General features: G+C 38.6%; 1 protein-coding gene across 7 annotated transcripts in view; it reads left to right on the forward strand.

The window, feature by feature from the left end:
- The first annotated feature begins 5,852 nt into the window (after positions 1 to 5,852).
- UBE2E2 (ubiquitin conjugating enzyme E2 E2) overlaps positions 5,853 to 27,807 on the forward strand; it is a 372,155-nt gene continuing 350,200 nt past the window's right edge. For 2 of the 7 annotated variants that reach the window (XM_045436289.1, XM_045436288.1), the window contains exons 1-3: positions 5,878 to 6,118; positions 11,818 to 12,001; positions 20,660 to 20,710. In XM_045436289.1, coding sequence (XP_045292245.1) covers positions 11,826 to 12,001; positions 20,660 to 20,710 — 227 coding nt within the window. In that variant the 5' untranslated portion in view covers positions 5,878 to 6,118; positions 11,818 to 11,825. Of the gene's footprint in view, positions 6,119 to 6,238; positions 6,331 to 11,817; positions 12,002 to 20,659; positions 20,711 to 27,807 lie in introns of those variants that run through there. The other 5 variants (XM_045436291.1, XM_045436293.1, XM_045436287.1 and 2 more) reach the window with 5 other exon arrangements.

Genomic DNA, 27,807 nt, shown 5'->3' on the forward strand with positions numbered 1-27,807 from the left:
CTTTCTGAATTTAAATTGAACAGAAATAGTGAAGAGCTTATGCATTCTTTGAAATGGCTGTTAAAATGAATGACATGGAACAATTACATCTACTTCCCCAAGTTATGGGATTTGGGGAAATGGCAGTTGAACAAGTTGGTGTATTCATTCATTTGACCAACATGAAGGGGGTGCCTACTCTTCATCCTAAGTATGGTCTCTTGAGCCCTTGAGTAGCTCACAGCAAACTAGGGGACGTAGACTTTTAAACAGTCTAGGATACAGGGACACACACTGGGAGACTGCGAGACTGTTTGCAAGAAAAAGTGGCAAAGTCCAGAGAGATAATAGCATCAGACTTGAGGGTGATGTGACCTGCTACTTAGCAAAGCACTAGGAAGACTCGTAGCTCATACCTGCGTGACAGTTGTTTTGTTTCAAGCTCTATTTAAGTTGCTTATATGTATTAACTCATTTAATCTTCCCTCTTACCCTATGTAAGTATCAGCTGTTAAAATAAGCCCCACTAGTAGACAAGGAACCTGAGCTAGTGAGACGATAAGTACCTTGTCCATCATCACAGCGTGGGAGAAGTAGAGCCAGGATCGAAAATCCGGACAGCCCACTTCCAGAGGATCCCTGTACTGCATTAAGATGGGCAAAATCAGAGCAAGGCTTTCCTTCTGTCTTTGTCTGCTTCAGAGGTTTTGCTAAGTTTGAAATGTTTTTTACTTATTGTACCAATAACAGTATAATAACTTTAACAAAGAAAACCTTATCTATAATCTCATTGCTCAACGAATCTCTGACTCTTACATATCATCATTCTTTCCTTTGTTCTGATGATAGTCTTTTCCAGAGCAGATTCTCCCTATCTTACGGTATCTAAAGATGGCTCCTCTGAACCACCTTTCCTTTTTTCCATTCCTGGCCTATGCTCACTCGAGACCCTTTAGCCAGATAATATCTCAGCACCTACTCAAGCTCCTCTGTATTTCTGGGGAAGTTGGAGGCAACAGCCCATTTCAGCAGCGAGTGGGACTCCTGGCCCCACAGAAACTACCGCAGCAGTAGCATCTTTCATATGTAGGGGACTTGAGGGAACATCATCATCAGAGAGCAGAGAGCATGTGTGTTAGTTACGTATTGCTGCCTGAGAAGTTACCCTCAAAAGTTAGTGGCTGAAAACAACAAACATTATTGTCTCAAGGTTCAAGAGTGGCTTAGCTGGATGTTTCTGTCTCAGGGTCTTTTATGAGGTTGCACTGCAACCTTGTTGAGCAAGTTTGCAGCATCTGAAGGCTTGACTAAGGTGGATCTCCTTCAGAGTTTGCTCACGTGGGTGTCAGTGGGAGATGGCAACTTCTAGTCCATCGGCCTTTCTGTAGGGTTGCTTCCAATACGTCAGCTAGCTTCCCTCAGTGTGAATGATGAGAGTGAGAGAACCAGCAAGCCACCAAGATGGAAGTCCTACTATCTTTTATATACTAATCTCGGAAGGGAGGTACTATCACTTCTTATCATTTATTAGCCAGCCCTAACATGATGTGGGAGGGGACTACCCTGGGATGTGAATACCTGAGGCAAGGGTCATTAGGGCCATCTTAGAGACTGACTCCCATACTTAGGCAGGGGCCAAGGGTGGGAGGAAGAGCCAGACTTCTGTGTCTGCATCTTAACTTATGGGAATGGTGTCCACTGATGTTTTGCAGTGTGCAGCATATGTAACCACACATAGCAGCCCAGGTGGCAGTCCCTCACCAGGTGGCAAAATCAGGGGTATTTGTCCTCAGCACTCTTCCATTACTTGTTAGGAATTCACTTATTTATTCATTCAACAAACATTTTTTTATTAAGTTTAAAATTTTAATTCCAGTATAGTTAACATACAATACTATACCAATTTCAGGGGTATAATATAGTGATTCAACAATTCTATACATTACTCAGTGCTCATCACGGTGAGTGTGCTCTTAATACCCATCATCTTTTTTACCTACCCCCTCACCTACCTCCCCTCTGGTAACCCTCTGTTGCATCAAACATTTTTAAAACACCTGTAACATGCGTCTGTATTGATAATGTACTGAGTAATGGGGTCCTAGGGTCTCAGCCTAACAGGGCTTTGATTTTCCCACATCTGTGTTTTTCTTCTGGATTTCCAAGACATTCAGAGTGAACACAGAGTGCCCTACAGCCCCTTTCAAGCAAAAGATTATTGTCTTTCATCCCATTTTCACAGGGTCCTAATCTTTGGTAAACTTAAGCTAATAATGATATTTCCTTCAGGGAGCACAATCCAAATATTTCACAGTCCTTGACCACTGGGTGCCTAATAAGAGTGGAAACAGCCTAAACAAGGGCTGGCTCTACCAGTATGACGCATTTTTTGCTGAAATCCAGTCCAGTTACCCTCAGAGAGGTCTTTTCTAGCACACCCCAGTCATGCTAGAAAACTAATTGTGACTCTACCTACTCATGAAGTTGGCAGTAACAAAAGTTATAAGATGAGCCCTACAAAAAATATTCCTGTTTGCCAATGCTAGGGGTAAAATGTAGGCAATATATTGAAGTCCAGAAATAAGAAGTGTAGGGAAGGAGTGAGTTCATGATGATGGATTGATGGACCAGAGCAGGAAATACAAGGCAGGTAAGCTATTTGTTTTGGAGACAGAATTTGAGTCTTAGGGGAGAGGACTTGAGAAAAATCAAGTGAAATCTGTTAGTATCACGGGACTCATGTTAATGTGTTCTGAATTTCACAGACTCCAGAGCCAAACTGCTAATTCCAAATCCCAGCTCTGCTACTCACTACCTATGTGACAGTGGGCAAGTGACTTAATCTCTCTGAGCTTCAATGTTCTCATCTGTACATTGGAGTTGACTGAATGAAACCAACCTTCTGGGGTGTTTGTGAGCTAGTATATATAAAGTACTTGAACTTTGCCTGGTATAAATTGAGAACACACTAAGCGCTAATTATTATTATTGGAGAAATTAAAACAATGTCTATTGTGTAATCAACAGAGGTCAAGTTCATTCACTGCACCAATATTTATTGAATATATATATAGCAATGAACCTCAGACAACAAAATCCTTGTTCCCAAGGTACTTATATGTGGAGGAGGGAGGGAGGGAAGAGCAGGGGAGAAATAGAAGACTAAAATAAACAAATAAGTAAAAATATAGTATTTTAGAATTTATTATGATGATCATGCAAAAAAGAAAGCATAGTAGGGGTTATAGGAAGTGCTGGAGGTGGGGAGAGGTGAAGGGAAAAAGGTTCTAGAGACAGGAGATTGGTAAGTCAGAAGCGTTGAGGCTGAGTAATGTTCGGTGTGTCCCATTCTGGCTGGAGGGAGATGAGGATAGGGTGAAGTTGTACAATGTGAGGTCAGAGGGGTCCTAGTTGAGGGTAGTGGGCAGATCATGTAGGGCCGTGCAGTCATTGTAAGAAATTTGTCTGTTGCTCTAGGATGGAAAGCCATTGGAGGTTTCGAGAAGACGAGAGACCTAGATTTTAAAGGACAACTTAGACTATTGTACGTTGGGATGGAGGGTGGGGGGAATGGAGGGATAGTAGGTAGTCAGGTAGGAGTCTCTTGTTGAGAGATGATGGTAGCTTGGGTTAGGGTATTAGCTGTGGGGAGGGAGGTGGGAAGAAGTGGATACTTTTCAGGGTGTATTCAAAAATTTAAGGCAGAGTCAACAGAATTTGCAGATGAATTGGATGTAGCTCTTTTTTTTTTTTTTTTTTTTTCAACGTTTATTTATTTTTTGGGACAGAGAGAGACAGAGCATGAACGGGGAGGGGCAGAGAGAGAGGGAGACACAGAATCGGAAACAGGCTCCAGGCTCTGAGCCATCAGCCCAGAGCCCGACGCGGGGCTCGAACTCACGGACCGCGAGATCGTGACCTGGCTGAAGTCGGACACCCAACCGACTGCGCCACCCAGGCGCCCCTGGATGTAGCTCTTAAAACAAAGAGAAAGGTCAAAAATAGGGAAGTTTTGTGAGGACAGGGATTTTTCTCTTTTATTCAATGTCATATCCCAACCAACTATACAGTGCCTATTACTCAACAGGCATTCCCTGACTTAATGAAAAGGACAATTCTGATTTGTATGATATCCTTAACTTCCTAAGTTCAGTAAATACTATACAACAGTGAAAACAACTGCAGATAAATGCAGTATTGTTATTTGCTGTAACAGAAGAGTGCTTTGTTATAAAATATTCATTAGAAACAAAACCCAACAGTATATCCACCTGAGTACATTTAAGAGTTCTCTGTTTGGAGAAAAGCATAGAGACCTAGAAAACGGGGATTCCATCATCTATCTTCACCAAACCATTACAAAATGCACTAATACACAATCAGTCAAATGAAAATATTAAAATACACATATTTAACGATGTAAAATAAATTTTTCACACATTCAAGACAATCTATCAAATGTTCTATTTTGGTCATATTCTAATATTAAAAAGCAAATTTTGTGCATTATGTCATCTCTTTCTGCTAATATATTGCACCATGTGAGAGGTATATATGGCTATATAATTGATAAGAATCTCAGAACATGCTAATTGGTAGTCTTCCAATACATATTTTAGAGTCTAAGGGCAACAGGGCCTGTTGATACCCTTGTGTGATGCATAGAAGAAATACACAAGAGCACACCCACTTTTTTACTCAGTAGTGATTTATGGAGGTTGGAAGCCAATACCTGCTTTTGCCAGTTTTCAGGGATGCGATGAAGTAATAGTTTTTGAAGAAAGCATTTGATGAAAGGATTTTCAGTTTGAGACACATGTATGGATCTTGACTTGCTCCTGTCCTCAGGGGTCTTATTGCACTGATTTCTTTAGGCTGTTTGAATTGAGCTGGACTCTATGGAGGCCATCTGCAGCCACTTTCCCCACATACGGTGCCAGCTCCAGAGTATGTCACATATATAGCGACAGGTCCTATATAGGAGAGGTCTAGGAGCAGCAATAGCAATCATTTGGCAAAAGGAGCTAGGGTTGGAGGTGGGGGAAATTTTGTGGAAGCTGAGTTTGCATGACAGGCGTGGGTTCTTTTTTTTTTTTTTTTATGGTTACTTGGGGTGAAGATTATAGGGGAACATGAAGTTCCCTCAGGTCACCCACAGCACTGCTACTGTTCCCATTGCCTTTAACTGGGCATTAAGGCAGCTCCCACTCGCTCTTTCACCTCTCTCCCAAATATCCTCCTCCTTTCTCCTCTCTCCCGAATATGCCAGGGTTAAAATGGCTTGGAGCTCTTAGCTACCGCGTACATTCTAGGCCAGGACAACCCAAAAGGCAGGAGGATTTTACTGTTGCAGTGTAGGGTAGAGAGTCTGGGTTAGCCTTCGCGAACTTTCCAGGCTAGTGCGAAGTTTTCTCATCTTGGGTGCATGTGGGAACCAAGCGTCTGAGTTTTTGGTTAATATGTCAACAGGGTCAGTCCCTGTAGTTACTTTGCGAACACTGTGAGGCAAGTGTGAAGCCCACGGCTGCAGTGCCTGGGGGTAAAACGCCGCACCCAGCTTGGTCTTAGGGCAATTCCCCTTCCCCACCCCCACCCCCCCAGCCAGCATTGCCCTTTAATGCGCGTGCCCGTCAAGGTCCCCGCGTCCCTTCCCCTCAAGTCGCCTCGTTAGCCTCTGTTTCCCTCTCCTCTCCTGGTCCCTGCCTTTCCTTTTCCGTGGGACAGCCCTCGCCCACCCCCGCCACGGCTCACTCGCGGGACTCGGCTGTCACTTTACTTTTCCGTGCCGCCTCCCCGCCCCCTCGCCAGGCCGGCCGGGCAGTTAGCCCGTGCGCGCGCCCGCCACCGCCCCCTCGCGGCCACGCGCCGGGAGGAGGCGGGGCGGAGCGGGCTTGGGGTGCCGGGAGGCGCGCGGCGCGGCACGGCCGACGTGGGGCTCGCGCTCTCGCGGTCTCTCCCGGGCGGGCACACGGGCACGCGCACTCGCGGGCGCGCGCGCGGACGGCCGGGCGGAGGCAGCGTCTCGCGGAGGCGGTGGCTTCACTTTCCAGGAGTCAGGGGCGGCCGCAGCAGCAGCCGCGGGCAGCAGCCTCGGGAGCCGGAGCTGGAACGGCCGCGGGCAGCGGCGGCGGCGCTGAGGGTGAGTCCGGGCGGGCGCGAGCGCGGCGAGGACAGGCGTGGCCGGGCGGCCGGGTGCGTGGTGCGCGGGTCCGGCTTTCGGTGACAAGACCGTCTGCGGGGACACCCCGTCCTCGGCCCTCCCAGCGCCCCCCCTCCGCCCCCCGCCTCCGCAGCCCTCTTTCGCAGCGCTTGGGCTCTAGCCCGTGACCTGCGCAGACGCCCCTCCCTCAGGTATTCGCCCGGGCCTCGCCGGTGCTCCCCCACTCCAGTCCCCGGCGTCCTCCCTCTAGCTGGCGTCCCCCTCTAGTGGGCGTCCCCCCCCCCAACCTCCTCTCCACGTCGCAGGTCTCTCCTTACACCAATTGCGCCCTAGTTCTCTCCTTCTCTGCTCCCCAGCGTGCCCTATTCCCGGCGCCCCCTCCCGCGAGCCTCCTGCCCCTGTTTCTCGCCCTTTCCACCCCTCCCCCTCCTTCCTATCTCTCCCCCCCCCCCCACCCCCGCCCGCCTCGTCCCTGCCTGTCCATCTTCTACCCCCTTCCGTTCTCAGTTCCCCATCCTTCGCCACCCTTCCAGCCCCTTTGCTTTCCCAGCCGCATCCTGGAACTAAGTCTTTGCAAAAGTACTGGATAAATGTCACGGTGGAAAGTGCCCGGCTTGATCTTTTGCTATTTTCCCTAATTGCATAATTGCTGCACATGGTGTCTCTCTGGCGAGTGCCGGGTCTGGCGCCGCCACCGAACCCCGTGGCCCTCCTGGAGAAGACCTTGTGGGGTGTGTTTGTGTATGCCCGGGTGTTGTATTGGTCTTTTGTGAAGCCTAGCGCTTGTCACAGTTTGGAGCCGAAGCCCATTTTTCTCTGGTCTCTTCTCTGCAGCCCCCACTGGCCTGGTTTGAAACTGGATTCCCTCTGCCCTCCTTCCCCCACTTCTCCCTCTCTCTTCTCTCATAATGTTTTGATCCTTTTGCCCTTTACCATTTCTAATGAAGATAAAGCGTAGCTTCTTGTGGTTTGTTTTTTTTTTTTTTCCCACGACCAACCAGAAATGTCCAATCCATCTTCCCTTAAGGAAATTAAGGCCGCTTTAGAAAGACATCATCCTGTGCTCGGTGGCTGTTAGACCTATTTGCATGTTTTCAAGATTCATCGTTTTGTATTGTGTATTCTTGAGAGTTTACTGAAATATTTTTATTTAAAAGTACAAAAGAAAGTGCTAGGGTTTACCTTCGAATTATCTAGCGCTTTGGAAAGATTTTAAGGTCTTCTTAGTTTTTTGTTTTTTGCTTTTTGTTTTTTTTTTTTTTATTCCTGATTCTTTAAAAAGTATGTTTCTGTATATGTGATAATTCAGTCTGGACCTTGCAATTTAAATAATTGTCTCAGCGGTTTGGACGCTCTGGCTCTTTAGTGTTTTTGCATATGGGCTGATGCTGACGATAGTGTTTAATGCCATACCCCATTATATCTCCCCCAGAACACAGCACCTTTTCTTCAAAAATTGTATTTTATTTTACATTTTAGGTAAGTTCAGAAATCTGAGTAGGAAGACAAATAAGATATCAAAAGACAGGATTAAGCGTTTTCCTGTTGTAAAAGCTCAAATGAACATTTGCTTTTGCAGTTTTATACCATGAGATACAGTTATAAGGCTTATCTGGACAGTAGTTGGATTTATGAAGTGACTATAGTTGCTTTTACGTTATCAGTTATATTTATAACCGAATCATTTCATTTTTATGGAACATGTGAGTTTCATTTATTATATTGCTGATTTCCAGGACTGCATGTAATTACGACATAGAGTACACAGCTATAATACAAGATTATTTTGTGTGTTGAAGAAGAAACAACATCCAAACTTTTAATATAACATGTTTGAGGAAAAGTCCACCTTTCTATTTTACGTTTAGAAACCAAGATTTACTTTGAGTCCATAATAAAAATAGAAATTGGGATATCTTATGAGCTTTGAAACTATCATTGAAGAAGAACACTATGTTTATAACTCTGGAATTTAAGTTTATCTTCCTTCTATGATTCGATCAAATTAGCTAAGTAAGAATTAATCTTAAAGATAATTTAAAAATGCTGATTTAGAAGATAACTTTAAAGACTTTTAATTCACGACTTTTTATTCATTTGTATTTTGGAAAGACAAGACAGTTTCATACTTATACCTAATTAAAATGCTTGTAGACTGCTTTTTCTTCGTAAAAATTAGTTGTCACCTGAGTGGTACAGTAATTTTTTTCCAATACTTTTTTCTGTACTTAGGCATTTAAAAACCAAAATCAGTGGAAATTTGCCTTACTCTTGATATTTGAAAAAGAAACGAAAACTTTGTTTCTAAAAGTTTCTGTAGTGGTTATTAGTGGTCTCAGATGAATTTCTTATCCGGAGGTTAAGATTCAGATGAAATAAAGTTGTCTTAGGTCAAAAGTGGAAATGAACTATTTTTCTTTATTGTGCAACTATAGAAATTATACCTTTATTTATTTGGGTTTCTTTTTTTATGGAAAGGAGCCAAACTTGAGTATATCATCATATGATTTCTATGTATAAAATTAAAAGTTGGGCAAGACATGGTATTAGAAGTTAGGGTAGTGACAGGAGGTGATGAATATGCTGTATTTCTTGGTCTGGATACTGGTAACACAAGTGTGTTCAGTTCATGACAGTTCATTGGCAACACTCAACATTTGTGTACTTTTTTGTCTATATGGTACACTTCAAGAATTTTTCTTCAGCCAAGGATTTCCTCTAATACTTATCCTCTGTTGGCCTTCTTTTAGTATCCACATATTCAAATACTTCTCCATTCAATTCTTGATCTGTCAGTTCTCTAGACTCCCAGCAGCCAAACACACTGAGACTCAAATCCATTTTATTAAAAACCGCTTTATGGAGATGTATTCCACATACTGCAAAACTCACTGTTTCAAAGTATACAGTATACTAAGTGGTCTTAGTATATATTTACAAGGATGTGCAACCGTCACAACTCTCTGATCTTAGAACATTTTCAGCACCTCAAAAAAGAAACTCCATACCTATTAGCACTCACTCCCTACTTGGATATTTTTAATAGTTTTTTTTTTCTTAATTTAGTTAGTAATCTCTACACCCAGTGTGGGGCTTGAACTCACAACCCTCAGATGAAGAGTTGCATGTTCTACCAACTGAGCCAGCCAGGGAGCTCCATAATAGTATTTTTTAATAATTCTCTGGAGAGATTAGTCTTCTGATATTCTGAAGTGGTGTTTGAAAGTTGAGTTTGGCTCAGATTGAGTCATTGAGTAATCTTGCGAGTAATTATATACTCATAGCATTATTATTGTGCAAATGTACATAAATAAGAACATTGAGAAGAATGTGTAGCTTTATAACTAATGTAAGATAGAACTGAAACTCTAGGCATAGATTATTAAACTGAAGGACCAAGTTCAGTAAAAAAGAATTTTATTTCATTTAGGCTTCTGTATATTTTTCATACAATGGGTTGCTTCTGGTTTAAGATGTATAAAATGATTTCTCACTCATTTCACATTTCTTAAAATATTGCCAATAGCATTTTGCTATATCCAAGGACCTTTCCCTGAGAATTGTTCTCTTTCTCACTTCCATGCACATCTGCTCTAACACGCTTTTATGTACATACTTATAAGATTTTGGACTTCTGATATATTTTAACTGAAAGAAGCTGGAAAAAAAATCAATGTTAAATCCAAGGATAAGAATTAAAGTGAAATAAAAATGAAAAAAAAAAAAAAGCAAGAAATATATGTTAGGACTGTTACAGCTAGACTTGAAACATACTGGTATAAAATTTCAGTATTCTATTAAGCGACTTTAGTGCTCATAAAAGATGTCACAGCTGTGGAGACTGATGATCTCCATTTACAGAACAGGTAGAAGAGCAGTCACATTTCTCCGTCAGTGTGTTTTCAGAGCTGCTTGTACAGACGTATTTTTGTTTGGCCTGGGGGAAGGGAGCTGTTGGAGTTGAGCGGGGTGGTGTTGTGTTTGTGTGATGTGTCTTTGAAGGCATTCAGTATCTTCTGTTGACTCTTCACCTCTCTGCATCCAGATCATTCTCTTGCAGTGCTTTTTGGTTTGTCTTACCATAAAAATTTCAATCCATTAAAGACTTGTATTATGAAATCACTTTCATTTAGAGGAAGCTGTAAGTTAAATCTTCGGTGGTGGTGAATTTTCATCACCGTCAACTAGCTATACATTTAGACTAATTACAGTAATAAAAAACAGTGCTTTATTTGAGGTATCTTTCTTTTACAAAGTACTTCTTAGGTGTCGGTAACATGGTGAGCACAAGGCCCTTTTGAGTCTGGACATTGATTTGTCAGTTTGGTTAGAGTTGTCAGTACACTTTAAGCTAGTTTGGTTGTAAGGAATGTCTTCATAGAAACCAAACTCAGGAATTGATTGTTATGGAATGACAGTTCAGAGGGGATATCCCTTTTCACTTACTAGAATTTTTTTGTATCTGCTAGCCAGGTTATAGCAGTTATATACCTATGTATCAAGGTAGGTATTAAGGAAATTGAGTCGAGAATTAGAGCTGCTTGGGGAACATGAACTAAGAGCAAAGGGAATTTGAAAGTCTTTAGGGATATTTTATCCAAGGCTGGAAAAAAAAGAATCCTTCACCATCTCAATACAGTCTCCATTTCTTGTGAAACACAGTTGCTTGGTATATTGCTCGATCAGTGCTGACACCATCATAGGGTTCAGGTTTTATTTAGAATCATGCAGGCCTCTGTTCTTTTGTGTTCTTCTGTTATCAGAAAGGTTACTTAAAATAATTGACTAGCTTGGAGAATTTTAGCTTAGTAGTTTTTCAGAATATTTAGAGTTGTACAACATCACTATTATCTTTAAAACATTTTTTTAAATGTTTATTTATTTTTGAGAGAGAGAGAGAGACAGAATGTGAGCAGGGGAGGGGCAGAGAGAGAGGGAGACAAGGAATCCAAAGCAGGCTTCAGGCTCTGAGTTGTCAGCACAGAACTTGATGAGGCGCTTGAACTCATGAACTGTGAGATCATGACCTGAGCCGAAGTCGGACGCTTAACCGACTGAGCCACCAAGGCGCCCCACAGCATCACCATTATCTAATTTGAGAACATTTTCATCAACCCAAAAGCATACTTTATACCTATTAGCAGTCCTTCTGCATTCTTCCCTCACTCCTACTCCCTGACAACCATTTACCAACTTCTCTGTCTGTGAATTTGCCTATTCTGGACATTTTGTGTAAATGGAATCATACAGTTTATTGTCCTTTGTGACTGACTTCTTTCAATGAGCATGATGTTTTCAAAGTTCATCCATGTTGTGGTGTGTACGTACTGTACTTCATTCCTTTGTATGGATGAATAATACACTGTTGTGTGGCTATGTCACATTCGGTTTATCCATTTATCAGTTAGTGGACATTTGAGTTGTTTCCTCTTTTTGGCTCTATGAATAATGTTGCTAAGAATGTTTTGTGTATACATTTTGTATGTTTTCTTTTTTCTTCTCAGTACGTTTTGAAAGAAAAGTTTTGGCAGCTCCCAAAGTTGTTTTGTAAATGACCACCCTGTTCATTTTATATTAGTTTTACTTATTCTACTTGCAGGCTCTCTTTCTCTCTGTTCTAGAGGTAACTTATGTCGTCCTCCCACAACTAAATAAATGATCTTTGATTTTTAATCCAGGATCTAAAATGTCCACTGAGGCACAAAGAGTTGATGACAGTCCAAGCACTAGTGGAGGAAGTTCTGATGGAGACCAGCGTGAAAGTGTTCAGCAAGAACCAGAAAGAGAGCAAGTTCAGCCCAAGAAAAAGGAGGGAAAAATATCCAGCAAAACAGCTGCTAAATTGTCAACTAGTGCTAAAAGGTACCTTAATAATTTTAACCTTTTTGGTTTTAGTAACTAGTTATCATCTTAAGTTCTCTCTTTTGTATTTAATCATTTATTTGGGATACAGATTCATAAATCTGTATATTGAATACATCTGTAATGTAATAAATGTAATAAATCTGTATATGAATAGACAAATTCATAAAAATACATATTCATTGTGTGTGTTTGTATTATTTAATAAGTGAGCATATATAGGAAACGTGTGTAAAAGTGTGGTAGTTTGGTTTACTTGACCATAAATATTTTATTCTGTTCAGCAACATGGAAGAGTGAGTAGGAATCTGTTAAAATAGTTTTTGAATGATGTATATTTTCTACTACTTGTTAGTAAAGTTAGAAATGCTGAAGTTAGCAACAAACATATCTTGGTTTCATTATATAAGGCAGTGGCTCTGTCTTGATACAGATTTTTTTTTCTCTAGACAATAGATACATCTGGAAGGTAGATATTTGAATGAGTCTCTATTACCACATCAATTGCTTATGAGGACTGGACTCACCAGAGAATCTGCTTTGATATTGTTTAATTATAGAATGTGTCTTGGAAAAGAATTTAGAAGTAAATTAAATTTAATACAGTTTTTCCTGATTTTGTGGTTTAATGGTCTTATTTTTTAATACCTTTTAAAAAATATCAAATAGGAAGCATAATGAAAGCATTCTGTAATTTTTAGACATAGTAGAATGTGAATGTTGAATGATAGCTTTATATTTATTGGATAGTATGAATTAGGAGGATCTGTTTCCTGATGATCCAGAACCATTATGGTATAGTAGACCTTGTTTCTCTCTGGTGTAGTCAATCCACAGGATTGGGAAGAACCTTCTCAGGCCTCCTGGTGGGACATGAGCTTCTAGGGAGAGATGTTGGGGTGATAGTGAGTGGTCAGCAACTTATTCCAAGGGACTAGGGTAGTCAACTCCTTCCCAGAAGTGTGTTGCTGGTCTCTGATCTCTCTTGAAGGAGTGATGTGAAAGTCAGGTAGCCTCAAGCTTTAAACCTCTATACTAGAACATGCCAGTGTGGGAGAACAGGGTTCTGTTTAGTTTTGCTATCTCCCCACAAGTCCAGAGGGCTTTAGTCGGCTGACCCGACGACCCCTCTGCTGGCTGGCCACAGCACAAAATGACCTGCTGCTGGGAAATGTGGGGTGGAGTTAGTAGGGATAAGAAAGGTAGGAATGGAGAAAATGTGACATTAAGATGAAAGAAAGGAGGTTGGGGTGAGTGAGTGGATAAGAGATACTCAGTTATAGAGTATACCTTGCATGTAAATGAGGAAACTGTAATTCAGTCATCAGCTTCTGATAATACGGATTTTCACAGGGCATCTTCAGCTTGTCAGAAAAGGGAGAGAATGGGCTGTCCAGGTCTGTGGGAAGTAGAGTTGGGATAGTGCTTTGCCTGGGTTTGTGCTCAGTTGTCCCATGATGCTAGTTAGCAAAGACTCCTGTCTGTTTCATGAGGCCCTGCCTTTCCGCCTCATTAGGAGGATCTCCATAATCCCTCAAAATCATAATTGAGTGATGTATCAAAAGACCAAATTCTGTGTGTGAGAGATCATTAAGTGTACAATGTGTGAAAGTGAGGATTGCATGATTTTTTCAAGTACATGGGTAATATTTTACTTTATTTTACTACAGTGTGTACAAAGTATAGATTATAGGGGCACCTGGTGGCTTAGTCGGTTAAGTGTCTGCCTTCAGCTCAGGTTATGAGTTCAAGCCCCACATCAGGCTCCATGCTAACAGCTCAGAGCCTGGAGCCTGCTTCGGACTCTGTGTCTCCCTCTCTCTCTGCCCCTCCCCCACTCGTGCTCTATCTCTGTCTCTCTCTCAAAAATAAATAAACATTAAAAAAAATAAAAAGAAAAACCCCGAAGTATACATTATATAGTCAAACCTAGTCCCTCCCTCTCCCCTTTAAAAAGAGGATAAGACCTAGTTTTGAGATAGTACGTGTGTGTAAAGAATCCAAGACAGTGCCTGATCGGCGCGTAATAGTAATTGGTATTATTGCAGTGGTTAGAGTAGGAAGTGTTGTCTGAGTTAAAAGAGAAAGCTTAATTTTTCACTCATCTTTTCCTCCAACTTAGTTGATAGTGAAGTTATTTTATTTTTTTTCTATCTTTGCTTAAGTTCTAAGAACTCAGGAAAAAATTGAGAGGAAGGCAGACCCACATCTTTTAAATTCATCATTATATCTATAGTGCCTACCATAGGAGAGTCACAGTATTTACTTACAGGTGTCTTAGAACCTTGATTTGATTGTAGGGATTGGCTCTTCCATGGGTAATTAAGATCCCAGTACTAATGTGTGCAGAAGATTCAAAGTTAGAGATCATTTCAAAATAAAATTCTAATTTATTATTGTTAATTTTTATTCAGATGAGAAGTCTTTTCCATATAGTGTCATTTTATAAGAGATAATTTATCAGAAGAAGTACACAGCTTGGACTCTAGAGCTGGGATCTGGGTTTGATTGTAGGTTCTGGCATTTAGCAGCTCTGTGATCTGAGATACATAATTTAACGTTTCCAACCTCAGTTTCCTTTTCTGTAAAATGGAGATAAAAATGGTACTTCTTCACAAGGCCGTCATGAGGACTAAATATGATAAAGCATTTATTTGCCATCTAGTAAGGTCTCATACAGTGGTGCTGTCATTTATAGACTTTGTGCCACTTAAAGTCTTGTAGATGTTTTTTAAGTTCATTTGATAAACTTTAGGAAAATGAGATCTATGTTAACCTTTGAGGACATAATACTATTGTTGAACTAGAAATACTCAGATGCTGTGATTATGTGTATTTTATGTAACTCAAGAAAAGTACTTTGTACATAAGTGCTCAATTGCATGAAATGTGCTGTAACTGAAGAACTAATACTTTTGTGTAGAAACGTGTTTTAAAACAAAAATCTCAGTTTTTAAGGTATTATGGAAGAGTGACGTAGAATATAGGAATCATTTAAGTGGATACTTTATTTAAAACAATGGTATAAGTTAATTTCATCTATTTTGAGGTAAGAGGAAGATTATAGTTACATATTTGATCAGTTTTTGCTCCTTGGCAAGAATTCGTTTCTTAAAAAATTGACGTGCTTTTATCTTGATAATGTCTATATCACTTGTTATATTTGCAAGTATGTAGTTGGACTATGTCTAGCAGTGACACATTTTGATGATTTTATTTGATTGACTAGTCAGTTCAATAAAACAGTTACTTTGAGCTCGTCATTGAATTGACTGTACTGCTTTCAAGTGTTGACACATCTGTAACTGTGAATTTTAAATCACATTTATTCCAAATTAACTTTGTTTGGAGTAGACATTGTGATTTTACTGGACATACTGCTATTTGGTTTTAGACTCTAAATTTTTGTTAGGTTGAAGGGTGGATTCCAGTGTGTTCCAGGGTAAACGTTTATTATAGTTTTCTACATTAGAATGAATTAGTACTCTTCATAGATAATCTTTTGTAATTACTTCATCTTCTTGATTCTAAATGTACACATAAAAACTTTTTAATGTTTCTGAAATCAGGATGCATTGTGCAAAAGTATTTATTGAGGATATCTTAAAAATCACGGATATATAGTTTATATCACCATTCAGAATTAAACTTTAGGCTTATTATGTGCATTGACTCTGTCTTTTCTAGGTTAATTCAGAGACTACTTTGAAATTTAAAAAAATTTAGTGATTAATTGAGTGGTGTTTTTCTTGATAATAATTTCATTTTCAAAGGTTTTGACCAGTTGATTCAGTTGGTTAGGGAGTTCTCAGGTGGCCAAGGAATACAGTCCATTTAAGAATATAGAAAGGCATTTTGGTGGCACACTTTTTTCTTTTTAAATAACTGTTAAGAAAATACCTTTGTGAATTCCCATGTCCAAATATTCATGCTCTACTTGGACCTGAGTGAGTTCCTGAATCGTCTTTGTCTTAATGTTTTTAAAAAAATTTCTTAATGTTTATTTTATTTTTGAGACACACACACACACACACACACACACACACACACACACACACACCATGAGTGGGGGAGGGGCAGAGAGAGAGAGAGGAAGACACAGAATCCAGAACAGGTTCCAGACTCTGAGCTGTGAGCACACAGCCCTATGCCGGGCTCCAGCTGGCAAACTGCGAGATCATGACCTGAGCCAAAGTAGGCGCTTAACCAACTGAGCTGCCCAGGTGCCCCCTTTTTAATGTTTGTTTATTTGTTTTTGAGAGAGAGAGCACAAGCTGGGGAGGGGCAGAGAGAGAGGGAGACACAGAATCCAAAGCAGGCTCTAGGCTCTGAGCTGTCAGCACAGAGCCCAGTGAGGGGCTCAAACCCATGTGAGATCATGACTTGAGCTGAAGTTGGATGCTTAACTAACTGACTGAACCACCCAGGTGCCCCCCCTGAATTTTCTTTAACCTGAAATATGTGTGTTTGAAATATGTCAGTACACATGTACTGCTTCATTTTTTTCTGAGCCATTAAACCAATATGTTGATGTTAAAATGCATGCTTCATACCTTCTTTTAAATCAAAAGGGACAGTGTAAGCATAAGCATATCTATGACTTTGGTACCATATTCTTCAATTAAGTCTAAATGAATCCTGATTGTTGTTTCTTTTCCCTTCCCCTCACTCCATTCTTTTTAGCAAATGACAGTCATATGCAGTAACTCTTACCATTCTTGGAACAGTTAAGGTATTAGGTGAAGTCTTTCAAACTGAAATTTAGTTTGTATTTTGCTTCTGACTTGTCTCCATAACTATGTGCATTTGCTGACTTAAGTATCTTAATAACCAAAGAAGTGGCACTGCTAGATGGAAATTGGGAATTTAGGCAATTGTCTAGTTGATTTATATATAAAGAAATAATTTTGTCTTCAACGTTTTGATAAGAGAGAGGTCATTTATTTGTTTGACTTAGCAAGATAATTGCCTCTCACCTTACCAGTGTACAATAACTAGCCTTAGTTTCCTTATCTTTTAAATGGGAAATGATAAAACAGTAATGCTTAGAGAATTTTGTGAGATTTATTTAATTCACTTTTAATAGACTAAGATCATCATGTGAAAGGTACACTGTAAGTGTGAATTATTGATACTTTTTCATTTTTCCTCACCCTAAGGGACAGTGCCTGAAATAGCTACCTTTCTTACCCCACATGTCAAGACTGCGAAACTTAATACATACCATGATCACAGCTTTTGAGATAGAATTGAATTGCTGTCATTGAAAGCAGCAGGACATCTTGCAACTGTTTAAATAGCAATTCTTAGTATAATCTTTTCTGTCAAGAAAAGCAATGAATATGTTGTCAAGAGAAATATATCCATTCTTAGGTGTGGCACAAAATATATTTTAATATATTGACTCACTGCTTAGAGTTGTCAAGTTTATCAATACATTGCTTTTTGTATTGAATAATTAGATCTGGAATTATAGACATCCAGAGGTGTTCAAGTTCCATTATTTGACAGAAAATTATGATTTATCAGCTTTTTAAAAATTTACTTAGAGAACACACACAAGTGTTGGGGGCGGCAGGGGAGGACAGAGAGAGAGCAGAGAATCTCAAGCAGGTTCCGCATTATCAGTGTAGAGCCGAACACAGGGCTCAGTCTCACAAACCGTGAGATCATGACCTGAAGGGAAATCAAGAGTCGGATGCTTAACCTACGGAGCCATCCAGGTGCCCCTGATTTATCAATTTTTTAAATCAAAAGGGACAGTGTAAGCATAAAGTAAGATGAGTTATTTGAAAATCCCAAAGAAATTCTTTTATGTCAAAAAGTTTACATTGACAGTTTAAGCTCACTCTTGAATGCCTATTCTTTTGGTCCTCTTGGTTTAAAAACAATTTGTATAAGTTATTCATGTTTCTGCTAACTAAGTAGTACAGAGACCTATTTAATGGAAAGCAACAATTTTCTGTCCGAATACCTTCCTTTCCCAGTTGTCTTGAAGCAGACTCTCTCTCTCTTAGCCATCTCTGGTTTTAGTCCTTCTATTGGTTTTTCTGCATAAATCTAAATTATATACAGTATTTTCACCTATTTGTTGAATAATTTTTTTGAAGTTTATGTATTTTGAGAGAGAGCTTGGGAGGGGCAGAGAGAGGGAGGGAGAGAGAGAATCCCAAGTGGGCCCCACACTCTCAGCACAGAGCCTGATGCAGGGCTTGAACTCACAAACTGTGAGATCATGACCTGAGCCGAAATCAAGAGTCTATTGCTTAACTGACCTGAGCCACCCAGGGCCCTGATCTATGCTTTTCTTACCTAGGTGTTTTTCTTCTGGAATGTCTGGTTGTCTCCCCTCCTCTTAATAATGTGTCTTTATTATATTCTTTTTTAAAAATGCTTATTTATTTTGAGAGAGAGGGCGAGAGAGGGCATGCATGCAGGCGCAAGGGAGAGGCAGAATGAGAGAGAGGGAGAAAGAGAGAATCCCAGGCAGGCTCCTCATTGCCAGTGCAGAGCCCCAAACAGGGCCCAATCCCATGACCATAAGATCATGATTTGAGCTGAAATCAAGGATGCTTAACTGACTGAGCCACCCAGGCGCCCCAGTCTTTATTCTATTTTTACACACTCTGCAGCCCCTTCTTGGCCATCTCCACCTGTTTAATTTACACCTGTCTGCTTTGTCTTCCAAAAATATACTGAAACTTCTCATCTCCTTTTCTTTGCTGTTTATTCCTTTTGCACTTTCTGTATTTTGCCTCCCTGCCCTTTCCTGCCTGCCCCGATGGAGTCCTGAAGGGATAGGAGGTGGATGTATGTGTGCTTAGTTTACTGTCCTTAACCTGGACTTACTAGTTGTCAAGTGCCTGTTGTATACATTTGTGTGAGATCCATAAAGAGTGTTCCTCTATATCAGATCTTTGAGATTTCTCATTTAATTATAGATTGTATATACTTTATATGTATGTGAACACATCATAGAAACCGTATCAGAAGGAATCATATGTTTTAAAGATAAAACTGATCATGAAGTCAACCTCTTCATTTTTTAGGATGGAAAATAAACCTCTTCATTTTATAAGATAGAAAGCTGAGGCTCAGAGAGAAAGAAAGAGAATGCAGGTGTGAACAGTCTTTTTACTGAATAACTCTCAATTAATGGCATAGCAGAATTAAAATGAAAGTGTTTTTGGCTTTGAACTTATAAGTCTTTCTCAACTTCATAATGCCTCCCCAACCTTGAATCACATGGCTTAGAAAAGTGAAAATTATGTTAGTAACATGCAATTCCTTTAGGAAATTGATGCCAGTCCTCTCAGAGGAGTCACGTCTATTTCTGTATTTTCATTTGTTGCCTTGAAAAAGACATGAAATGAAATTGAGAGTAAATGTTTTCAGATTCTTATTTTTTAGGGTACTTTAGTAACTATCATCCATTTACTATCACAATAATTACCAGATAACAGGCATCCAGTTAGCAAATCTCATGTTTAAAAACCAAAGCTAAGGACAAGAAATGGTTTTGAGAATTTTTTTTGTATCTTGGTTTAACGAAGCCTCTCTTTAATAATGGTATTTAAGAGAAGAATGCTAGTTAAGAGATTGCTAAGTATAGTCTTCTAAAACGTTGTAGCACTGTTAGCCTTTGTATATGTATATGAAGAATTAGATGCAGTTAAAAGTCAAAGTTGAAAAATTTTAAGTATAGTCTTCTAAAACGTTGTAGCACTGTTAGCCTTTGTATATGTATATAAGGAATTAGATGCAGTTAAGAGTCAAAGTTGAAAAATAACACATGGGAAAAGCAGGTTTTAAAAAAAGTTCTTTTTGCATGAATCTCGTGCAATGACATTAAGACGGTTATCTGCATATTATTAGGATAGTCCATGCAGAAGGAATAATGTCAAACTGGAAAGCCTCTACCTTTTCCAACCTAGAGGCTTTAGGGAGGAATACCATTTATATTAAAAAAATTTTTTGTAACATTTATTCATTTTTGAGAGAGAGAGAGAGAGAAAAAGCATGAGTAGGGGAGGGGCAAAGGAAGCGAGAGACAGAATCTGAAGCGGGCTCCAGGCTCTGAGCTGTCAGCACAGAGCCCGACGTGGAGCCCTAACTCACGGACCGCAAGATCATGACCTGAGCCGAAGTTGGACGCTTAACCAACTGAGCCACCCAGGTGCCCCCATTGGTATTTTGATAGCAGTTTCAATGTTGAAATGAGATCCTGATAATTCTTTATCAGTGGTTTGGATCATTCAGAAGCCTTAATTAATAATCATCTTTCCATCTTATTTGGGGAGGTTCTTGTACAGATCAGAAGTTGGAATGATCCATAAATAATGTGACAAAGGTTTCCAATTTAAACTAGAAATTTTGGTTAGTGTTATCGGTGGTTCAGTGACATTTTAATTTAAGTCAGTGTTGTTTCTGTAGGCTACATGTACTGATCATGGCCAGTCTTTTTACCTTTTGTAGGTGCATTGCCAAAATCATGGTAGAAGTTACTACTTGAATGTTATTGTATATGATGATTTATACAGTATTAGTGTTTCAAAATAAAAACACACAAATGGGAAGTGTTAGTGTAAAAGTATAACACTTTAATGAACTGTTAAGAGTGTGAAGACATTTTAACATAACTTTGTCTCTTTTTTAAAGAATTCAGAAGGAACTCGCAGAGATTACGTTGGACCCTCCTCCCAACTGTAGGTAAGTACTTATGGATTTTTATTTGTGTCTTTTGCACAAGGTATAATTGAATTGTTTGATGTGCACCTGTTGTTATAGTCTGATCAGTTAGTAAAATATCATTGTGGTTTGGACTTAAATGACTGTGGAAGATGGTTGTTGTTTCTGTGCTGAAATGGCATACTTATCAAGTCTATTGTAGAAAATGGTGGAGTTGCCAAACATACAGCAATGCAGTGACAATAAGATAATGAAATTATAGAGTAACAAATACAGTTATCTTTTAGTTGGTGAGGTGATGGGGCCTTAAATGATTTCTTTAATGATAGAATAATAGTGTGGCTAAAGTATTTGCCATTTGATAATTCACTTGTTATCTTGTTGGAAATTGATTTTTAAAAGTGCTGGAACATTAAACAGTGTTTCTTCATGGTTCACATTATTTCTTAAATCATTGGCCGTGGAATGGGTGTAGAAGTAAGAATGGGTGATTTGAGGCAGTGATAATAAATTGAAAATGTTTTCTCCTTTATGACTACATTTTTCAATTTTCTGGTCAGAGTTTACTTATAAGAAGTAAAAGTGCTTGCCTGGAAATGATTAATGTTATACAGGTACATAGAGGAAGAGGAGAAAAATAAACTCTTAACGTTGTACTGTATCTTGGATCTGCTGGAATAGTTAGAAGGCGGCTGTTTGACTATTTTAAACATTTCTTTCTGTTTTGATGCGAGGTTGGTGTTGGAACTAGGCCAACATGGAGTTTTCGTAGTTTAAATTGGTAGTCTTGTGGATTGAAGGTGAGACAGCCGATCACAGGAAAGTGTTGCCAATACCGAATGCAGGTAGAATTTATTGTTTGGTGCGATTTCTGATTTCACTGATCTTATTTTTTTGTGGAAGCAAAGATAGCAACTCTGTGTATTAATGAAAGTGAAAACTTTGCAGATGGCTATTTGATAGTTGGCTAGTTGACAAGTGTTTTGTGTAGAAACATTTCTAATAAGGCCTTTTATGTTTGTGGTGAATCTAATGTGGTTCTTTACATGAGAGTCATATACCGTGTATGTACTCACAATAATATTCAAAGACTGTTTTATTCAAATAGACCAAATATTTCTGTTAGGTAAAAACCGTTTAACACTAAGACTTTTTGTTTCACTTAACGACTGTGTTACATCAGAGATTTTTTTCAGATGGCAGATCATTGTTTAGGCTTTGCTGGCCAATTCATGGAAATGGAATGATTTGTGGAAAATTCCGGTTTGAGTGAAATCTAAAATCTCTTGTTTCTTATGACAGTATTCATTTTAATGGTTTGAATCTTTAAAAAATTTTTTTTAATGTTTGTTTATTTTTGAGAGAGAAAGAGCACAAGCGGGGGGGAGGGGCAGAGAGAGAGGGAGACATAGAATCCCAGCTGTCAACACAGAGCCTGACATGGGGCTCAAACCCATGAACCAGGAGATCATGACCTGAGCCGAAGTTGGGCGCTTAACTAACTGAGCCACCCAGGTGCTCCAGTTTGAATGTTTTTAAAAAACTAAATTATTTTGCCACATGTGTGACTTTTGTAACCTTCTTACAACTAAATTGGTAAAAATATGAACTTAATTTATATACTTATTTGCTTAACTTTTGAAAACAGTTGGCAAAATAAACTACTTTGTTTTAATGAGCTTGTTTTTTTTAATTTTTATTAAAAAAAATTTTTTTTAACGTTTATTTATTTTTGAGACAGAGAGAGACACAGCATGAACAGGGGAGGGGCAGAGAGAGAGGGAGACACAGAATCTGAAACGGGCTCCAGGCTCTGAGCTCTCAGCACAGAGCCCGACGTGGGGCTCGAACTCATGGACCGTGAGATCGTGACCTGAGCCGAAGTTGGACGCTTAACCGACTGAGCCACCCGGGAGCCCCTTAATGAGCTTAAGGCTCATTTTTAATAAATGAAATCTACATAAAATATCACGTGATGGCTAGACTGTTACTTTAAGATATATTATTTTCCAGTACATTTGCCTAATTTAGTTTTGATTTATTACAGATAATAATTTAGATTTGATTAAACCAATATGTTGTAAACATGCAGGAAAACATGCATCAAGTGTGAGAAGAGGAATTACATATTGATGATTATTTAAATAAACTAAAATAAATCACAATTCTATTTAAAAAAGAAAAGTTTATAATGTCATCTGAAATTTGGAGATTAACTTTTTCACTGAGCCATAGTTAATGATATCATTACTAGTTATGTAAACTCTTTATAAAATCATTTTAAAATGTGGATGTCACACACAATAAGCCCTTCAGACAGTTTTAGCAAAGATACCTACTTGGTTGTGTTTTTTTCCAGTTTTATTGAGATATAATTGACATGGAACGTTGTAGAAAGATATAATTGACATAGCACATTGTAGAAAGATGCCTACTTTGGTTAAACTGCTTGCTTATGGGAATTTGCAAGGAAATTGATTTAATGGTATGAAGATTGGATAGCTAGCAAGTTTGCTTTAGAAGCCAGGTCTGTGATTCTGTAGCTTTGGCTCCTTTTCTTGATCCCTGAATGGCTAATTGGACTGGATCAGGCAGAGATGAAGATCATAGTTACCTTCACATATGTTGTGCTCCCTTTGCAGGCAAAGATCCTTGGTGCTGTGGCTGATTGGGAAGTGGTGATTAGTTCTACGTGCCCTGTGTACTTGTGCTACTTAATATAGATGTCATTGTGATCGTTAAGTGGATTACTGTGGCCTTTGGATTGTTTGGTGTCAAATATTTGATTGTGGTTTATAGTAAATCTCTCCATCTATATTTCAGTGAGAATGTGGTTACTATCTTAAGAAAGTGAAGTTAGACCATAATTTTAGTTTGGCTTATTTTTGGCACAAAGTTAACAGTGCTTTTGTGGTTGATTTTTAAAAGTTCTGTGCTGCCTGTATTTGTGCCCTAATGACTAAATAATTAATTTACAGAGATATTCTAAATTAAAGCTATATGCCTACTAGAAGGAGTCAAAATCATATTCCTCTAGTACTCTCTTTGTGTATTGTCTTTACTAGCACGCAGGCCTCGTAAAATCCTGCCTTTTGTTTGGTTGCCTTTTGGGTAATTGTTAGCTCACTATCACAGGTAAAGATTATGTATGAGGGAACATCTGTGAGTGTGCCTGTTTAGGCAGTCAGAACGGAGAAAGTATTTTATCTGTTATTAGTGGTCTCAGTCAGGGTGGCTGACTGTGTGTTACATTTCACTTCGAGTGTGGTTTACCCTTATTTTCTGGAGCCTTATTAAACTAGTACAGCCCAGTTATATCTTTTTGTCAAGTTAGAGATGGCACCTCTGAATTTTGGTGCATCTCTTATGTGATGTCCATTTTAGCATTTCTTGGAATTATTTTGCAGGAACTAGCATGTGTTATAGTACTCTGAGTCTGTCATGTAGACATGTTGGGAATGTAAAGTCTCTCTGAATTCTGTCATTCAGTGTAGGTAGATATGTTTGTGTAAGGCATTTTTAGAGGAACTACTGTGGTATTGTTTAATTTTTCTTTTCAGGTTTTGAATGAGTCTAAATATTTTAAAAGTATCCACAAAATACTTCGATAATAAGTTGAATTATTTCTTTTTATAAGAAACACATACCTGTACATCTTTCAGTTTTCTATTCACTTCTGTTGTCTTTAAGGTAAAAATGCAGTAATACAGTTTTTCTTAAAGCTTGATTCAATTAAGTACCTTTGGGTGTTTTTTCTATTATAGCATAAGAGTTAATGTTTAAAAACAAAACCTTATGATACAACTAAGAAAAAAGTTTCTGTTTATAAAATCGTGGGGTCTGTAGGGCCATAGGCATAGAAAATTACACCTAGTTTGGGTGAAGTTTGTTTATATATTTAGAATATTTCCCATAAGTAGTACAATATATTTTGTTTGGCTTCAGTTCTTATGATGGATAACATAATTGACCCATGACATTTGCAAGGGTTCTATCCTAGTGCCTCTGCAGATCCACAGGTGTTTTCATATTGCCAGCTGAATTGGAGGTATTGGACTAGAATTGCTCACTACCTCAGTGCCTTGTTCAATAGCTTAGCTGGATGGAGCCACTAAAATTCATGCAGTATCCTTACGGAGCTCTGATAGGTAGAATTGCTGCCCTTTGTAAATGACTATATGTTGTGACTATCCTGATTCTTCACAAATTGTCAAAAGCACAGCTCTTGAATCTGTAAATGTGCTAATACATTTCATTTCTATTACTTGATGCTAGTGGGAAACTGGGAGCTAACTAGAAAAGTCTCCAAGTTAAAACTTTTTCACTCAAAGGGTAACTTGTTCTTCTGTATTGTAGAGAAACTAAATTCAAATTCTGTCATTATCTGATACTGCCCAAGTTTGTATTTGCTTTATGAGAATGGAAATGATAGAGATCCTTAACTACTTTTTGAAAGTAGAGACTATGGTAAAAGGATTCATTTGGATTTTGATTTTTGATTTAGTAATTGAACAAGTAAAAGGAGGAAATACTAAAAAAAAGTGGATGTAGTTCAGTTATACTACGAGTTTTCACTTTTTATTGCTATATTTCAATGATCTACTCATTGGACACAGCCTCTGCTTTACTTAAAAAACAAACAAACAACTAATGGCTTCATTGAGATGTCATTTAAAGTGTAAAATTCAGTGGCTTTTACTATATTCACACAGTTGTGTAACCATCACAATCAATTTTACAACATTTTGTATCACCCCCAGAGGATACACCAAACCTTTTAGCAGTCACTCCTTCCCCATTTCCTCCCAACTCTCCTACCTCGAGCCCTAGGTTATCAGTCTGTTCTGTTTCTTATAGATTCGCCTGTTCTGGACATTTTGTATTAATGGAATCAGACAGAATGATCTTTTATGACTGGCTTCTTTTATGAAGCATAGTGTTTTCAGGGTTCATCCTTGTTGTAGTGTGCATCAGTGCTTCATCTTTTTGTCTCTGAATAATATTCCATTGTGTGAATATACTACATTTTAGTTTATTTTTTTTGTTTTCATTAAAAAAATTTTTTTTAATGTTTGTTTTTGAGAGAGAGAGAGAGAGAGAGAGCGAGTGAGCGAGTGGGGTAAGGGCAGAGAGAGAGGGAGACACAGAACACGAAGCGGACTCCAGGCTCTGAGCTGTCAGCACAGAGCCCAATGCGGGGCTAGAACCCATGAACCGTGAGATCGTGACCTGAGCCAAAGTTGGACGCTTAATGGACCGAGCCACCCAGGTGCCCCTATACTGCATTTTATTTATCCATTCATCAGTTGATATGCGTTGGGGTTGTTTCCACTTTTTGACTTTTAGGAATACTGCTGTAAATATTCGTGTACAGGATTTTGTGTAGACATCTGTTTTGATATTTTTGGTGAGTCATAGAGTAACTATATTTAACCTTTTGGGGAATTGGTATGTATTACAAATGCTGCACCATTTGCCTTCCTACCAGCAGTGTTTGAGAGTTGTAGTTTCTGTACAACCTTGGCAGTTGTTCTTGTCTATCTTTTTGATAATAACCATCTTAGGTATAAGTGGTGTATCATTGTGGTTTTGATTTGAATTATCTTGATGGGTATAGTGACGATGATGCTGATGATCATCTTTTCATATGCTTATTGGCTATTTTTATATCTTTGGAGAAGTGTCTATTCAAATCTTTTGCCCATTTTAAAATTCAGTTGCATGTCTTATTGTTAAGTTGTAAGTGTTCTTTTATTTATTTTGGGTTCAAGGGCCATTTAAGATATATGATGTGCAAATATTTTTTCCTGTGGATAGTTTTTTTACTTCCTTGATGGTGATCTTTGAGGCACAAAAGTTTTAAATTTTGATGTAGTCTAATTTACCTACTTTTTCTTTTCATTGTTTGTATGTTTGGTGTCACTTCTGCCATTGACTAATCCAGTACTACAGAAGTGTACACTTTTATTTTTCTTCTCAGGGTTTTTAGTTTTAGCTTTAATATTTTGATTCTGATCCATTTTGTATATGGTGTGAGGTAAAGGTCCACATTTATTTTGTGTGTGTGTGCATCCCCAATTGTGTCAGCACCATTTGCTGAAAAGACTGTTGAATTGCTTTCACATCTTTGTTGAAAAATCAATGAATCATAAATATGAAGGCTTATTTCTGAACTCTAATTTTTTTCCATTGATCTATGTGTCTCTCCTTATGCCGATGCCACATAGTCTTTCTTTCCCTTTTATTGACAGAGTCTTGATTACTGTAGCTTTGTAGTAAGTTTTGGGTCAGAAACTGTAGGTTTTCTAATTGATTTACTTTTCATTGTCTTCACTCATTAGTTTAAGGTGTTCCCACTATAGGAGAGGCCATGACTGGACATAAATCCAACCACTGTGTCATGAGAGCCATTTAATAGAGGAAAATGTATTTTCCAGATCATAGTAAGTGAGGCAGTATGTAGAGAAAAATGTGTACATCTGGATTAATATTTTTCAAGACTATATCACAGAATAGGAAGGCATTGAAATAGAAATTGGGAATAGTTTTTATATAGGAGTGAACTCTGGAAAGAGCTACCAGTGCAAAAGCTAATTATTGTCACTAATTGTTTTCCTTTTCTGGTTATTGTGGTAATATTTATGTGGCATTTTTAGCTTTTCAAGGATTTTCATATATGGTTTTCATTTAATCTTTTCAATTACTCTGTGAGACTCCTGGGATTGAGTAACTTGCTCAGAGTTACTTGTTGATTTGGATTTAAACCCAAGTTTTCTACTCTTTCATCTTTTATTATTTTACATGTGTGACTAGATAGAAAAATACATTTAAAATTACATTTATGGCTAGCCGTTTGTGGTTCAGTAAAGAAAAAAAAATCAACATGTAGGGCATTCCAGAATATCATTTGTACTATGTTTGATTTATATTTCTGAATTCCATAAGACATTTTTTTGCCAGAACATTTTGAAAAGTAATTTTTTTTGAGTATAGTCATTTTCTACTACACTCCCTTGTGTGTGTGTTTGTGGGTATGTTGTTAGTGTTATTATTACTGGCACTTGTTGAAGTAAAGAATTTCTTTACATTTGACAGTTCTTGCCTCAGTGTTTGCATAT

This window comes from Leopardus geoffroyi, chromosome C2 (genome assembly GCF_018350155.1).
Source record: "Leopardus geoffroyi isolate Oge1 chromosome C2, O.geoffroyi_Oge1_pat1.0, whole genome shotgun sequence".
NCBI lineage: Eukaryota > Metazoa > Chordata > Mammalia > Carnivora > Felidae > Leopardus > Leopardus geoffroyi.